The following is a 16,640-nucleotide window of genomic DNA, read 5'->3' on the forward strand; positions in this document are numbered from 1 at the left end:
CTTGGTATGACTGATGCTAATTAAATGTCTCCCACAGGCTCTATGTAAAAAGGACCAACTTACAGTCCCTGTGCCAAGTTAAAGTTTTATTCTCCTATAATTTCTCCAAATTCATTTATTTAAATAATGTTTTAATTTTAAAAGATCATCCCCAGAATATTTTCTCATTTCTTAACCCTGAAACCATTTTCTACCTATAATTTTCAGAAGATAAAAGGTAAAAGGAATTACTGCTAAACTGCAAAGGCCTCTATAATGAAAAGACTAAGTTCATGAGCTGCCTCCATGAGGAAAAAAAATCTACTCAAACTGAAAATTATGCAAGCAGATTTTCTTGTCATTTTCCCCATCTACTCACATTTACACTAAAAATGTTTCTGTTTACCTTTATTTACCTACTCAATTTGTTACGCAATGCAATGACTTTTGGCAGATTACATATATCCCAACTGAGGAAATCATAAGTAGTGTATACACAGGCTGAATTGAGGAAAAAGAAGGATGTATTGGGTGTATTTAAATTCTAGTAAGCATAATTAATATCCAATCTTCATTGGATATTAATTATGCTTACTAGAATTTAAATACACCCAATAGACATAAATATACCATCTGCATGAATTTATTTTTGGCCTTTGTCCTGAACTTGTCTGGAACAGCACAGAAACTACCAGGTTTGTTTTTTTGACAAAATAGATTTTTTTTAAAAAAGTCACTTGAGTGTTACACAATGTGTGTGTGTGTCCGTGTGTCTGTGTGTTTACACATAGAATTCCTACAGCAGTCCAAATATGGACAAAAGGGAAGAAAGACAGAAAAGTGTAAGCAATATTTATATTTCTTACAGATATTAATGGAATGTAGAAATGACACAGCTTTAACTCTGTTATTCAAAAGAACATAACTCAGAAATAGTTTCAATTATTTTAATTCTTCTTCCATGAGGACTGAAGAGGCAACATAATTTTTTAAAAAATATCTGGCAGTATGGAAGAAGTATGTAACTGCTAGTTCATATTCCAATAAAGCTTATCGTCTTCTTGTTTCAACTAGCTAATAGCTCATTGCCTGAAGAACATGAGAAGAGACCATAATAATTGGGGGGGGGATCTATGATTGTGATCTCTGATTTCAGCAACAGAGGCAGGAAGAAGCATCATTTATAAGAAAGGAGCTTGAAAAAATAAAGAGACAACAGAAAGCAATTAAATACAGCAGGCCTCATTCATATTTATTAACTTGTGGTTAACCATAGTTAAGAATTAGTTCCTTTGCTGTGCATTAGCTCAGCTATTCAGTTGGAAAGCATTTAAAATTACATATTGCCTCTGCCTGGCCTAAGGTTTTTTTTTTTTCACTTAAATGTACACAATATTATAAATTTAATTTTAAGCTGTTTGAATCAGTCTATAAAAAAGATTTGATTATACCTGAGTGTTCTGGCCCCAGTTTTTCCATATCTCAGTAATCTTGGCGGTAATTGGCTGATTAGGTCCCTCACACTCCATCTCTGCCTCAGTTTCCATGGTAATGTTACAGGAGCTATTATAGATGAGAACTTCATCTCTTTCCACTTTAGGGCTGAAACGAGAAGGGAGGTTAAATGGGGTGTCATCAATCTTAATGAAATGCAATTATTTTTACTCTTATTAATCATCGCAAGCCATTAGCTTGTGGCAACTCCAGACCACCATTTGTCAAACTTTGCAAATTTCTGTAATTTTGTTTCCATTCTTTTATTGTTTATTTGTTTTGCTTCTCCCCCCGCCTCCACACACACACATACACCTTTATCTGCAAACCTTTCCAACAAAAAATACACATAGGAAACATTTCTTAGAGATGCTGTACTGCCAGCCTCTCAAAATAACGCACATACACATTCACTTCTAGGGCAGAAAACTAAAGGGAATAGACTCTGCTTGAGTCAAAGATGGAAGTAAATCCCAAGTAGCTCTTTTTTCTTACTCACACTTAATCCTGGGGAATGAATAACTTGCAACTCCCTGAGGGCAAGTGCAGAAATTGGAAAACCATATAACTGGCTAACTGGTCCCTAATTCCAACTGTGAAAAAATGAGCTCATTTAGGGTTCCAATTCCTGCTACCCAGCTGATAGCAATGATGCTTTCATGCTAGCACTGGAACATTAACTTAGTAAATTAATTAAACTTACTTAACAGCCCAGGCTAAGCAGATTCGATATATGTGCCAGTTAGTTTAGTGGGGTCTCTTTCTATACAATCTCTGTTCACATTAAGAAGTGGTAGATGGAGTGAGAGATACTCATAATAATCAGGGGGAAAACAAATAAAGGGTCATTCTTAATTAGCTCTGCTGGTTGACAGCTGCCTACTAGAGTGGCGAGCATTTAAGATTCTAATATCTATGTCTATATACCGAAACAATGATTAGTATGTGTTCCAAATGCCTTAACAAATTTCAGGTTTACTAATCCTTAAGACTGTGTGAAAGGCAGTCAGAACTTTGGTGCTGAAAGTTTGGTCTGTCCTGTCATCACCAAAACCAAGGAAGCATTTCCTCATTAGAGTTGCCAACTTCTTTTTATTCCTTGACTTAAGATGTCACTATGAAAAGATGAATCCCCATCCCCATAAGCCATGTTTGTATCTGCAAAAAAGAGAATAGTTGCAAGATTGCCTTCAGCAATAATTATTGTCTTGGTTATCAGAGGAGCTAATAAAACTGTTTATTAAATTACTCTGCAAGCTGGCCACAGGACTGTTACATTCTCACTTTTTGCTATTCTTTTTGAAATCTTTACACCCCAAGAATTAGCAGGAAATGTACTAAATTCTGGCCTGTATCCTGGGTACCCAAATCATTACAGACATCAAGATAAGACATCCCTTGCAATCTAATGCAAGCCATCCCCCTTTTTTTTTCACTAATACGTTAATCCCAATCAAGTAAGAGATGCTTATAAACAAATTCACTGGGGGCAATTCATTGGAGTCTGGGTGGACAATTCTGAAAATTGTAGAGAAATTGCAAAAAAAGTATCAGTAGTAAGATATCTGCATGGTAGATAACACAGATTACAGTTTACTACACAGGAGATGTCAGGTATACCTTAATTATTGTACAGTATATCAGATTGCAATTAGAAATATGGAGAGTTGCACAATTGCAAGCTGAATGGTGATAATCTTCAATAATGTAGTCACTTCCCTGGACATCAGGCCAGTGTATGCCATTAAGGAACTGGTGCCTAGTTAATCAAGTGGGACAGTGATGTGTAGCTTAAAACCAAGAATTGGCAACATACTGCTTTCCAAACATGGTTCAGTTGCCATGAGCCCCAGCAGTGATGGAGTATCATGAGAATTGAAATCCAACATTTGAAGGGCCACTGGTTGTCTCTCTCTCTCTCTCTGCCTTAAATCCACAGTGAATATGCTTGCTAGATCAATGCTTCATATAATTGCTGTCATAGCATTTTTATGCAGTAAATCAACATAATTGAGATAAAGGAAGTTTTTTGCATACCTGTGTTTCATCATCCCTAATCTCCCCCGCCCCTCAGTATTCCATAGATTTTGCTTTCCACCAGGTGCAGAGTTGGTATTCAGCAGGTTCTGAGCAGTTCTGGAGAACTGTGAATGGAAACTTTTAAGTAGTTTGGAGAACCGGCAAATACCACCTCTGACTGGAGATTTTACAGTATACAGCCATGCCCACCAAGCCACACCCACAGAACTGGTAGTAAAAAAAATTGAATCCCACCACTGACCAGGCGCTATATATTTTGAAAGTAATTTGTAAGTTCCCAGCTAGAGTTAGAAAAAGCTATATCTAACCTGAGAAGGAGGCCAGAAAAATGGACGTGGGATGAGTTGATAGAGGTCTTGTTAGACCTTACAGAGGAATAAGCCAAATCATCACAAAAGAATAGGAACGGGGTGGCTGCTGTAACAACATCAGCATTTGCTTTGATTTGAATGTCACACTGGATCAGTGCTGCACCAGCTCTTTTGCAGTCTTTACCAATCTCTTCTGCAGAATACGTCAAAGTACAGAGAACCGCTATAGATGCTGAAAAAGGAAGGTTGGAGAACATCACCAATTAGAGAAATATAGACAGAGTCTCATTTTCCTGATTCCCTTAGGGATGATTTGCAATAGCAGTGTGATGAGTTTCATGGCAGAAGAAGGCCACCTCGAAAAATGCCTATCCCAATTGAACTATTTTCCACACTGACAAATCCTGGATTGAACATTAAGCAAAATAAGCACAGTGCTTAGACCTTAGGGCGTCAAAGAGAGAATCACATTTTTTGCCCCTGGGCTGTCATGCCCTTATTGTAACTCTTTCACTGCCACCCTTAGTTCTCACAGTTATTGAGACTTAATTTTTTTTTATTGTATTTCCAAAGTTAAAACACAAACTTCAACAGAAAAAGGGGGACATAGCAACAAACAAAGCACAAACTATACAAGGCAAAAACATGCATTAAAATACATACATATATTGCCCCTCCAGTTGAATACTGATATATACAGTATATATATATATATATATATATATATATATATATATATATATATATATATATATATATATATATATATATAGTTTACTTTTGCACACACAAAAAGTCTACAATTGATAAACTACTACAGTTCTACTTGCCCAGGTAATTTGACCTACCATCTACTTACTGTTAAAAAAACAACAGGTAAATCCAACAATATAACTAAAGTTCAAAGGCCTCTGTTAATAATCTATTACTGTATTTCACACACAGCCAGTCCCCAACGGCTTCTAATCTACCATAAATCATTGCACTCATTATCTCTGATCTGTCCAGGATCAAATATTTTTGACTGATTTTTATTAATAAAACTTTCCCTTAAAATTATAACTGGGATCTTTCCCAACAATTGCATTTCATTCCTCAAAATCATAGGTCTCAAAGCTCCTTCTCCTTCAATTCTGTCAGCAACAAATTGATCTCCAATCCACCCAATTGCAACTCTGATTTAGCTGCTGTTTTTCAAATGCTTCCAAGACTTTGACCAGGGGTCCCCAAACTTGGCAACTTTAAGACTTGTGGACTTTAACTCCCAGAATTCTCCAGCCAGCGTAGCGTTGAAGTCCACAAGTCTTAAAGTTGCCATGTTTGGAGACCTCTGACTTTGATATTAAGTTGATGAGGCTCTCACCTTTCCTTTGTATCTCTTTTTGCGGGCATTGTAAAAATATATATAATATATAAACTAATTTTAAAAAAATTCACAATCCAGCCAGGGGGTATAAAATAAATCAGTGTTCAACTATACATTTAATTAAAGATGTAAATCAAAAGTAAAAAAAAATTGAAAAGTGATGTTTAAAACTGAGTCTATACCCTCCCCCCACCAACCCACCTACCCCCAGCTGACAGGTAGAGATGGAGGCCCAACTCTCCAAATATGTTTACCAAGAATCCTCTTCCCAGACAAGTACATGATCATCCAAGGGTCATCTTGGGTCATTCTTAGTTGCTCCTGTTCAAATCTGGGGAGCGTGCTGTCAAAGAGTTGGCTTTGGCAGCAAAGTCAGCTATTTGTCGGCAGGAAAAAAGTTCATCCTGCCACTTGGCATGCTATTTTCTGGAGGACTCCAGCAATTATTAAATCTTGATATCTTTTCAGTTTAGCAATGGAAGGACTGAGGGGTACCATTTGGACTGTGCTTAGGGCAGCCATTGGCCTTAATCTGGCCCTGATACTTACACTAATTTTACTCCTCTAATTCTCAACAATATTTTCATAGATAATAGACAATTCTAAAGGGTTCAAAAGGGCAATTTTTCCATATAAACAATCTACCTGTACCATATTCTGTTCTACAAGTGCTTTTTTGTTTTGGTTTGTTTTAAAAATCACTTTACAAAGGGAATTCATTATAGCACTATATTTTGTCCACTGAAGAATGAATTATAGTTTCTTGGTATGTTATCTTCATAGGTGAGTGGAAACAAGTTCAGAGACAGGAGATCCCATTAATGTAGAAAATGGTCCACCCACAAATTTTAGCTGTAAAAACAAGACAATCCACATTTTTTATTGCCCTGCAGCTGAGATTAACATAAATGGCTCAGCACCCAACAGTGACAACATTTTGAGATCACTTGAACACTGAGATAATCCTGGAGTTATACAAATATCAACATAGAGTTGATCTACGTAAAGACTGCTGTTAGTTAATTAAGCCTTGATATTAACAGTTTTGTTAAGATTCCCACTATATCATTCAAAGTGAATGTTTCACTCAAAGTGAATGTTTCGTTATACTCTTTCATTATAAACTATCATGGAAATAGTAAATAGTTTTGATTATACACACACACACACACACACACACACACACATATATATATTCATATTCTTGAGTTTTCGCAGGTACTTACATGTATGGTATTCAGCTTTGTTCAGGTATTTTCCCACGTCATTATAGTTGTGCTTTTAAAGTTGTAGCAACGTTTCGACAGAATCTCATGTGCCATCATCAGGCTTCTTTTATTGTGTTCATCAGTGAAACAACTGTAAAAGTCTGACTCACAGACGAACACAATACAGAAGCCTGATGATGGCAGATGAGATTCTGCCAAAACGTTGCTACAACTTTAAAAGCACAATATAATGACATGGGAAAATACCCGAACAAAGCTGAATACCATACAAAGCTGAATACCATACATACATACATACATACATACATACATATTTATGTATATATAAATATACACAAATACACTTCTGAGTCATGGTCTGTTTTTTGGCTGTTTGACTGGCTAGTTGTTGTTGGTGAGATGTGGTCTGATTTCTTGTGAGCTGATGGGTTATGATTTTTGTTGTTACGTAGTGGGGTGCCTTTTTGTTCATTTTAAAATGCTATCTTTGGGATCGCAGTTGATGCAGTTTTGTCGTTCTCAGTGATTGGTAGACTGGGTTAGTGTCAATGTGTTTGTTTATTGACATTGGTGGAAAACAAGGCTTTGAGGAATTCTCTTTCTCTCCTTGATTTCGCCTAGATGTTGTCCCCGTTAGATCAAATTTGTGTCCTTCTGAGTCTTCGTGGATGGACATGAGGGGATAGTGGGTCATGGCTTTTGATAGCCAGGAAGTGTTCATGCAGTCTGGTTGATAACTTTCCTCCTGTTTGGCCAACAAAGTTCTTTTCACAGTTGCTGCACTGGGTTTGATATATGATGCCTGATCTTTGGTTTGTTTCTGTCCGCCCTTTTGGTTTTGACAGGGTCCCCTACCTCTCAAGATAAATAAAAATATTATGGAAATAAGATAACGACGAAGCTCCCAAGACTATTGCTTTATATTATCAAGGAAGGAAACCTGACCGTTTCCCGTTTGTGCTGCTACAATCTGCAGGATTCCTCAGCACTGATAACATTGGTTGACAATTCTGGATCAGCAACATCTGGAAAGTTATGGGTTCCCCACCAGCGCCAAACTCGTTTTCTTAAAAATACACTCCACTCAATTCAGTGCAACTTACATGTTTGTGTGTGTGTGTGTGCATACCTACACCCAAACATAGTTGCACTGTAAGCTGAATAAGAAGGAGGAATTAACTGGATGTCATTTTATATCATACCCTAACAAATGTTGACTATGGAAAAGAAAAAAGAAAAGTCACAACCTCTGTACAATTCTTAAAGGACAGTAGCAGCATCCTAAATCAGTTACTAAATCTGCCAATTGGAAAGGTCAATCTGGAGCTAAAGATTCTACTTCTGTTCTTGTCTGTGGCGCACAGTGGAAGAAGGAAAAGGCATGAAGATTTCAGCACCTTTGTTATTAGATCTTCTAGAGCTCTACAGAAAAAAAAATATGGAACTAACCATAAAAGAGATATATAGAACTGAAGGAATCTGATTCCGGGAATTTATGCTGAATATCTGAACTGCAAGGTGCTCACTGTCCTTATTTAAAAAAAAAGTCTTTCCTGATTGTTCTAGGATTTTTAGCAGTACCTATTGGACTGATGACATCCATTTTTTTTATCATCACTCTTTTTCTCAGCTTCTCAGCTTCCCCTTCGGAAACTATCAACTCAGATTTACCTATTTTTTTCTGTAATGAAGATGATACAAAGTATGCATTCAAGGTTTTCTGTCGCTTCTTTCCCTTGTTTAGTGTTTCTGTGATTCTCTTGGTATTGATCTCTTGATCTCCCAACATTTCTTCCATTTTAATCTTTCTAGCAACAGATTTCAGAAAACCTCTTTTCATATCTTTTATTAGATCCTTAAAATTGTTCATCAGAAGCTTGTGTTTTAATCTTTTTTTTTCCTATTTAAACAAAGCTTCCTACTTTAATGAGGTTAATAATAATCATGTTACCACCTCTGGTGCACTTTAGGAAGAAGGCAGCAAGATAGAAGATCAGCAAGGCTTCATGTTCTGAGGGGGGAAAAACTAGCTGCAGAATAACAAATGAGCTCTTACTGTCTCTTTAGGCCACATAACCCTGCTAGTTTGAAGCCTAGACCAAATGCTTTTTTACTTTTCGCAAAAAAAAAAAAAAAAACAGCAAGAGGAAGAGGAAATTATGTCAGCAATTGCCTTTGCCTACTAACTGTTCCAGTACTACAGTGTAATAAACAGATGCCAAATTGACACAAACCTGAGGCAGGACGAGCTGTTTCTTACAACATACAGTATTGCTTGACAGTATAGTATGAATAAGTATCCTTTTCAGTCCTTGGAACCTCCATCATCATGTATCTTCTCAGAGAAATGCAGACCTAATCCTAACCCATAAAACCTGGGGCCTCAAAATATTTCCTGTTCATTAAAAATATTTTGATTTTCCCACTCTAGCCTTCCCTGTGGGGGGAAAATGTTGTAAAGGTTTTGCCTATTCTTGACCTTCTTCCTTGGGTTCATAACCACATAACCAATGTTGACTATTCCTCTTAGCCTGCCTTTGATTTAGCTCAATTGGTTTATTGTAAACTAAAAACCTCAAATATTTCTTCTGTTACTCAAACTTTTATTTGCAGGCTATTTCTCACGTTTTGTCTTCTTCTACTAGCAAAAGTAATCAGTTTGTGGTTTGAAGCAACCAGCGTAACACATAATAAAAATAATGAAAACTCTCAGTGCGGTATCAGTAATAGTAATCAATGTTCATTTACTGACATCTAATGGCAGTTTAAAATATTGCAAGATCTAACAATTAACTACATTTCTTATGAATGAATATAATCCAATTGGGAAATTCAATGCAATGATTTTTGTATATTTCATAACTTAGCTGAACTCATTTTACTCTCATGCTTATACAATTTATTTTGTATAGTTTAAAGTGGATGTTTCCTAAATTATTTACCACAAAAAAAAAATACGTGAAATGTTAAAACAATGTGGGAATATTGGTAGAGAACAGTAATTCAGAAATATTAAAAAATATTTAAAAAATTGTGAGTTCACTTGTTTTACTTGTTCACTTTGCCGATAAGCAAAGAGAAGCAAAGGTAATATTTTGAAAACTTTTTGAAAAATGTACACAAGTTTAGTGTTTCTTCCCTAAAAATTGATATTTTCCACTTGTGAAAAAGATTGTTCTTGTTATTAATGACTGATTGTTTGACATGTTTATTATTTCAGTATTTTAGAGATGAAAAAGGAGTCTTATAAAATATTAATTTATTATTTATTATTAAAAATACATTGTGCTGAATGTTGACCTTACGTTATCTAATTTTAGATAGGGATGTTTTACAAGGACAAGCTGGTTTTATAACACCCTTTATCAAAGAAGTTTCTGAAAGACAGCAGTCTTCTGTACAATAAATTGTTTCCTACTAGCACTTGAAATGTTCTCTCCCCTTCTTTTTCCTTTTTAGGAACAAATTGTCAGCTAATTGATAATGCCTAATGTCTCTCTCTTGGCTCATCTAGCCAATGGAGGCCTCCCTGGTTTCTTTAGCATTATATGAGAATCAGTTACTCTGGCTTGTTTCTCTCAGCAGAATAATCAGAGTATGTACTTTATTACTCTGAGTTGTCAACAAAAAAATGACAAAGCAACTTTACATCTAATGCTAAAGAAACATATTGATATACAATATACGAGTGATGTGATTCAAAAAGTTTTACCACCAGTTCAGTGGGCGTGGCTTGGTGGGCATGCTTTGCGTGCATGCACATGCTTTACATGTGCACGTGTGCCAAACATGGACTTTGCGCAGGTACAGAGGTGTTTGCACAGGCACAGAGGCTGTCAAACTCACCTCCTACAAGCCTGCACTCTCCCAGTCGCTTCAGCAGCTGCCACGCAGCACTCTGCTGTCCTGCGCAAAGCAGCTGCACTTCAAAAGCAGAGGATAAAGGTAAGTATGGGAGCCGGGCGGATGGGTGGGCCCAACAGCAGAGCAGCGGAGAGACCAAGTTCAGTCTCCACCGCTCATCGCTGTTACCGGCTCGACAGAACCGGGCCAAACCAGTAGAATACTACCACTACAATAAACTTACAATTCTACAACTTTGGCTGCTGATTTTAACTTTTTGGGAGGAAAATATTTATAAAGGGAGATTATGGTTGCTTTAGAAAGGTAGGTAGTTGCCTTATCATAACATTGGCAGAGCAGGAAAGAGTAACAAGTCAAAATGCATGGCTAATCCAGGGAATTTTTCAACTAGTGTGCCTGGTGTCACATTTTCTAGATTCTACAACAAAGAGGAGGGGAGAGGAGGGGAAGGGAGGGGAGAGGAGAGGAGAGAAGAGAAGAGAAGAGAAGAGAAGAGAAGAGAAGAGAAGAAAAGAAAAGAAAAGAAAAGAAAAGAAAAGAAAAGAAAAGAAAAGGAGTTCTAACTTCCTCATGCAAAAACAGCGAACTCTTTTAAAAAATCATTAAAAACATTTGCATGTTAGTGTTTTCTTTCCAAGAAACAAATTACACAGAAAGAGGATGAAACAGACCGAACAGTCAATATATATGCATGTGATGTAATAGAAATCAAGATCAGTTTATTCTTAGTTAGCCACTAATATCCCAAATTCTTTCAAGTTCATACTGAAGGACAACTAATTTCTTGCCAATTTCATTCATTATATTTAAAATAGCAGCAAGAGACACACACTAATCCCCCAAAGGAGTGAGAAGCAATTGACAGTGCAGTCAATATATTTTCTTTCTCTATCATTCTTATCTCAATTAACACATTTCAGTCATTCAACTGACCTTTCAAAGGCCCTGTTAAGCAGCTCAAATCAGTTGTGGTGGTCACATTCGAAATTTCACAAGGAGAACCACAAATGGTGACTGAGGTATTTCCTGGAGAAAACCCATTTCCATGTATATATATTTCTCCTCCATCAAGATTGCCTTGAAAAAGAAATAATGTGCATAGCTTTTCACAATTTGCTGTTGCTAAAATTTGTCATCCACAGCTTCCCATAACATTTTGGAAATATTGGACTACGTTCTGGAAGTCAGTCAATCATATATAAAGACAATGACTCTCCTTGTTCCTTTCATAAATCTTTAAGGAAAGTAATATGAGTATACAAATAAGATGGCATATAAGTATGAAGAGTAAAACCTTACACAAAGGATAAGCAATTTTCATTTGTTCTTTTCTATTTATTTTCTTTTATTCTGGTCTTGGGGTGGAGCAGGAAAAAATCTATTTTCTTGTTCGGGGTTGCTTTTGGAAAAGTTTTTGAGCCTTTCCAAAACTCACCCAAAAGAGAGGGTTAGCATGCCTACTTTCAGTTTTGATTTGTACACAAAAATAAGCAGGCTACCAAAAATCATTCCGTGGAAGCAGGATTTTGAGAGGTTTGGGGAGCAAAAAAAGTAGAGGCGCTTACAGTGTCCTGAGAGTCTTTGATTGCCCATCCCTGTTTTATCACTCCAGACAACCCAATGGATAAACTCGAAGTTGGATAACAACAAATTTAAACTGTAGTATACAAGCTGATTATTCAATAACCTGTTAAAATCCCACTGTTATCATCTGCAGAGCTATTGCTTTCTATCAGTGGTGGGATTCAATTATTTTACTACTGGTTCTGTGGGCATGGCTTGGAAGGCGTGGCCTGGTGGTCATGTGACTGGATGGGCATGGCTATGTGGGGTTTTTCCTGCAGCACCTCCCTCCTGCATCCCATTTTTTGCCTACTGGGCCTCAGGGAAGCCTCCCTGGGCACAGAAAAAAGAAGCATTTTGAAGGTAAGTACAACAGCGAGGGGGGAATCAGCTGTGCCATGTGATTTAGATTAGCTAGAAAGCAAGAAATCTGACAGTTTCCTGCTTTCTAGCTAATCTAAATCGCGCAGCACTGCTGATCGTTAGAAATATCAGTTTGGCTGAACCGGTAGCATTTTTTTTACTACCAATTCACCCAAACTGGTGGTATTCTACCAGTTCACCCAAACTGGGCCAAATCAGTAGAATACCACCACTGCTTTCTATGGTGTATCTCTTTTAATGTGATGTATTAACACGTTGTAATACCCTTCATTTGATAGTTAACAATGGTCTTGCTGACCATCTACTTTCATTAAGTATGTCTCCAGGTGTAGAATGACTAAGGAAAGTCCACACAAAGTGGTGAAAGTCAGCTGCGATACTTGGACTTTGCTTCAAAGCTAGTAATGGGATTTTGAAGCTCAGATGGTGAAGCATTTCTGTTGTAAGAAGTGTGGTATCACAAGTGTTTTCTGAACATCGAACGGAAAAAAAAGTTTGTTACGTTTTTGTTGCAGGAAAACAGATTGTCATGAGAAAACATAAACATGATCTATGACTTGCAAGGTAAACCATAAGTTTATCACTTTGAGGAAAAATTCTAATCTAGAAGAAACAGCAAGTTATTTCACAAAGACAACAACCAAATATAATCCTGAAATTCTAAGTTTGCTGCTATAGCTCTCAGGTCTGTTTCTTGCATTAATTCAATGAGATTACAGACTTCCGGTCCCCAGAAGCATCCACATACTTACCATGGCTGTTTTTCACTGTGATAACTGTCAGGACGGAAGTGAATACCAAGCTGGAGGAAGCCCAACCTCTCTGCACAATGCCACCTGTCACATTATATTCTCCAGTAGGAAGCTGAGGAAGAACACATTGCAAACTGGTACCTTTGCTAGTAACATTGGTGCAGGAAGACCCTCCAATAAAAACATATATGTCTTCCATTTGCCTAACTTTTGAAATAATTATTGTGAGAAACTGGCCGGTAGAAGGCAGAAGGGAGAGGAAAACTGGGGTGAATTCTTCACTGTAGCTTATTTCCCCAGCAGAATATGACATATTGTCTATGTTGAGCAGCACGATCACAGTCCCTTGGCCTGAAGGCACAAGGCATTTAAGGGCCCAATATGTGACTTTGGTAAGGAGACACTTCTGATTTCCTATGAGAACTGAAGTGCTGCTCCTGCCTTGAAGTGCTGCACCTTCTAAGGTGAGGAGGCCTCCGCCATTGATACTGAAATTCTGGGGATAAAGAAGGAGCACTTGAGGAGTAATTCTGAAGATATTGGAGTCTTTCTGTCTCAGGCAGGCTGAACCCCATCTTCTGCTCAATACTGAAACGCTGTGTTCTTTTGCATCAAGGCTGTGCGTCTGACATTCAATACTGGTTTTGTTCAAAGAAGTTATGTTGCAAGGAAGATGTCCATCCACCTCTATAAGGATTTCATCCACTGGCCAAACTAAATTTTGAATTCTAATTAACAAGGAAATTAAGATCCCAGCAAACTTCACAGTGACAGCATCAATAACAACAGTCTTGTTTGCAAAAAGGTGGAACAAGCAGTCTCCTAGGCAACGGCTATACATTCCATTGACATTCACTGTGATATTAAGAGCTTGGTGTACATCAGGAAATTGCTGATCATCCAAAAGGGGATCACTTGAAAAAAGTGCGCAGATTATGCTGTGTTCGCTCGAGCTTTGGACATCACAAGTCAAGTTGCCTGTTAGATTTACCCAAGCAGAATTTGTCCAAGATTTGAGAGAATGGCCAGATATTGTGAGCAACTGCCCACCACACACTGAGCCACGAGATGGAAAGATAGTCTTTATCTGTGGGTATATTGTAAAATGCTGCATCTCAGCTGGTACATTGGCAAAGCCCATTTGCTTCTGGAGAATTCTCATCATATAGTGCCCTGGTTCTAGAGCGCTTACAGGTAAGGAGCACTGAGACCAAGTTATAGAGTGGTTGATCTTCTGTACTTCAAGGGGACATTCCACATGTTCCAGGATAGCTACTGAATTTGTTACATTGACCCCTTCTACACCTAGGTGCAGACTATTGTTCAATAATTCTGTTTCAATGTTTATGATATTTGGAGTCAAAGACATGCTGTAAAGAAAAGTGTAATTCTTAAAGATTTTCGTTTGACATGGGTCTACCGATGACCGGTTGCCTATGTACACCTCTATATCTGCCAGAAGGTTTTTGAGAATGGTATTAGATGACTGAGTGGGTGGTGGGGTCCGACATAAAATTTGATCTTCAGTTAGGCTGGTTATAGTACAGGGTTGAAAATTAATCAGGACCGAGACCAAGGCTGGGCTGTTGCTAAAACCTATTCCAGAAATGGTGAGCAATGTTCCACCTAGGAAAGAGATAAAAATGTTAGTGAATGTTAACTTTTTTCAAAATTAATATAATCTGAACAGCTATGTATTATTGTATTTTTAGTATAGAATAAGATGTCCAATGAGGCAACCCAGTTAGAAAGAAGCTTGGGATGTTAATTGTTTCAGGGTTTTGTTTTTTCCAGTATTTTAAATTCTCTCTATATGTTTTATTGGTGTTTCAGTATTTTAAATTCTATCTTTGTGGCTTATTATTCCATCAATTTACTACAGCGCTGATATAAATGTGTTATAAACAAAACCTTAATATAAAGCGCCATGGTGGCGCAATGGTTAGAATACAATATTGCAGGCTGACTCTGCCCACTGCCAGGAGTTTGATCCTGAGTCACTCAAGGTTGACTCAGCCTTCCATCCTTTCAATGTTGGTCAAATGAGGACCCAGATTGTTGGGGACAATATGCTGACACTGTAAATAGCAATAGCACTTAGATTTATATATCACTTCACAGTGCTTTACAGCTCTCTCTAAGTGGTTTAAAGAGTCAGCATATTGTCCTCAGCAATCTGGGTCCTTATTTTACCCACCTTGGAAGGATGGAAGGCTGAGTCAACCTTGAGCCACTCAGAATCAAACTGCCAAACTACTGGCAGCCAGCAGTCAGCACTGATTGCACTACCACAGCTCTTAGAGAATCCTGTAAGAGAGATGGAAGGTTAGGGAAAGCCAGAAAAACTATTTTGTTTTCTGAAATAAGATTTAACTCCACTCTCCATGCTTATAAATTTTGCTAAAATAATTAGCCCCCATGAATTCACTAATGGTAACGTGAGAAAAGAAAAAGAATTGGAAAATGAGTGTTGAGGATAGGAAATTTTAATTACAAAATAGAAACTAAATGGTTTTAGTTTAAGATTTTTCAATGTAAAGGTGATATATTATATTCATCCCTTAGGTAGCTGGAGGGTTTGGAAAAAACAGACAAGATACAAATGTAAGTATTGGGCCATCTGAGCTCTATCATAGAATAGACTGCAGGCTTCATCCATTACATGTGAGCTGCTCAGCATGTATTCACATTTTCCAATCATTCTCAGTCATTCCAAGTTTTTTCTTCTTAAACAGATCCAAAACAATGACATTATTTACCTAGGAAGGAGCCACAACATGGTTCTATTCTGAAGATCTCTGTAACATACTGGATTAATGGCTCCAATCTGGAAAATAAATAAGTCTCTTACTGTTAACTGAACATGGGTTTTTTTCCCACCATCTGCAAAAAGTTTTAATCCAGTCTTGATTAATTCAAATATCACTTGCCTCAACGGAAATGGCAGATGTGATTTGCAAGATATTCAATTCTGGGTTTGGACATGATGTTGTATGCAGGGGTGGGCTGCTGGGGGTCGCAGGGGTTCAGGAGAGTCCCTAGCTAAGGTTCTGTGCAGTTCGAAGAATCCCCAAATCCCACTCCTGGGTGGCCCCACCCACCCCTCCCCTCCCAGGAGTCCCCACACGGTCTGTTTTGGATACAGGTAAGTGCAGGACACATGCAGAAGCTTAGGGAGAGTGAAAAATGGACCTCCTGGAAGTTTGGGAAGGCCAGAAATGGGCCCATTTCTGGCTTCCAGAGAGCCTTCAGAGCCCGGGGAGGCCGTTTTCATCCTCCTGGAGGCTCGAGGAAGGCCTCTGGAGCCTGGGGAGGGCAAAAACACCACTACCCCACCATGGTGCAGGAGGCTGACTAGGCCATGCTCACCATGGCCACGCCCACCCAGCAACCGGGCAGAGAACCCTTTGCTAAAATTTTTGAAGCCCACCCCTGGCTGTATGTACTGAATTCATGTTTGTGAATATTCACCAAAAGTCCTGTCTACCCCTCTGCTCAATTCCATGTGATCCTCAGCTGACTGAAACAAACCTGTTTTCCTTCCAGCTTCTCATGCTAGCTTACCGGAAGATCTTAGGTGCAATGTTTTCAAATGATACATTTCTTTCTGCATTCTTTTTTTAAAGAAAAGAGAATAATGTCTTACTGTGTGCAGTTT

The 16,640-nt window shown here is 37.9% G+C and overlaps 1 protein-coding gene across 1 annotated transcript in view; it reads right to left on the reverse strand.

The window, feature by feature from the left end:
- Window positions 1–16,640, reverse strand: part of PKHD1 (PKHD1 ciliary IPT domain containing fibrocystin/polyductin) — a 256,453-nt gene that overhangs the window by 193,656 nt on the left and 46,157 nt on the right. Inside the window, exons 25-29 of the mRNA XM_087922428.1 lie at window positions 15,742–15,809; window positions 12,983–14,608; window positions 11,217–11,360; window positions 3,822–4,056; window positions 1,431–1,581 (exon numbers count right to left, since the gene is read on the reverse strand). Coding sequence (XP_087778554.1) covers window positions 1,431–1,581; window positions 3,822–4,056; window positions 11,217–11,360; window positions 12,983–14,608; window positions 15,742–15,809 — 2,224 coding nt within the window. The remainder of the gene's footprint in view (window positions 1–1,430; window positions 1,582–3,821; window positions 4,057–11,216; window positions 11,361–12,982; window positions 14,609–15,741; window positions 15,810–16,640) is intronic.

This window comes from Pseudonaja textilis, chromosome 1 (assembly GCF_049901715.1).
Source record: "Pseudonaja textilis isolate UNSWEBS1 chromosome 1, rPseTex1.2, whole genome shotgun sequence".
Lineage (NCBI taxonomy): Eukaryota > Metazoa > Chordata > Lepidosauria > Squamata > Elapidae > Pseudonaja > Pseudonaja textilis.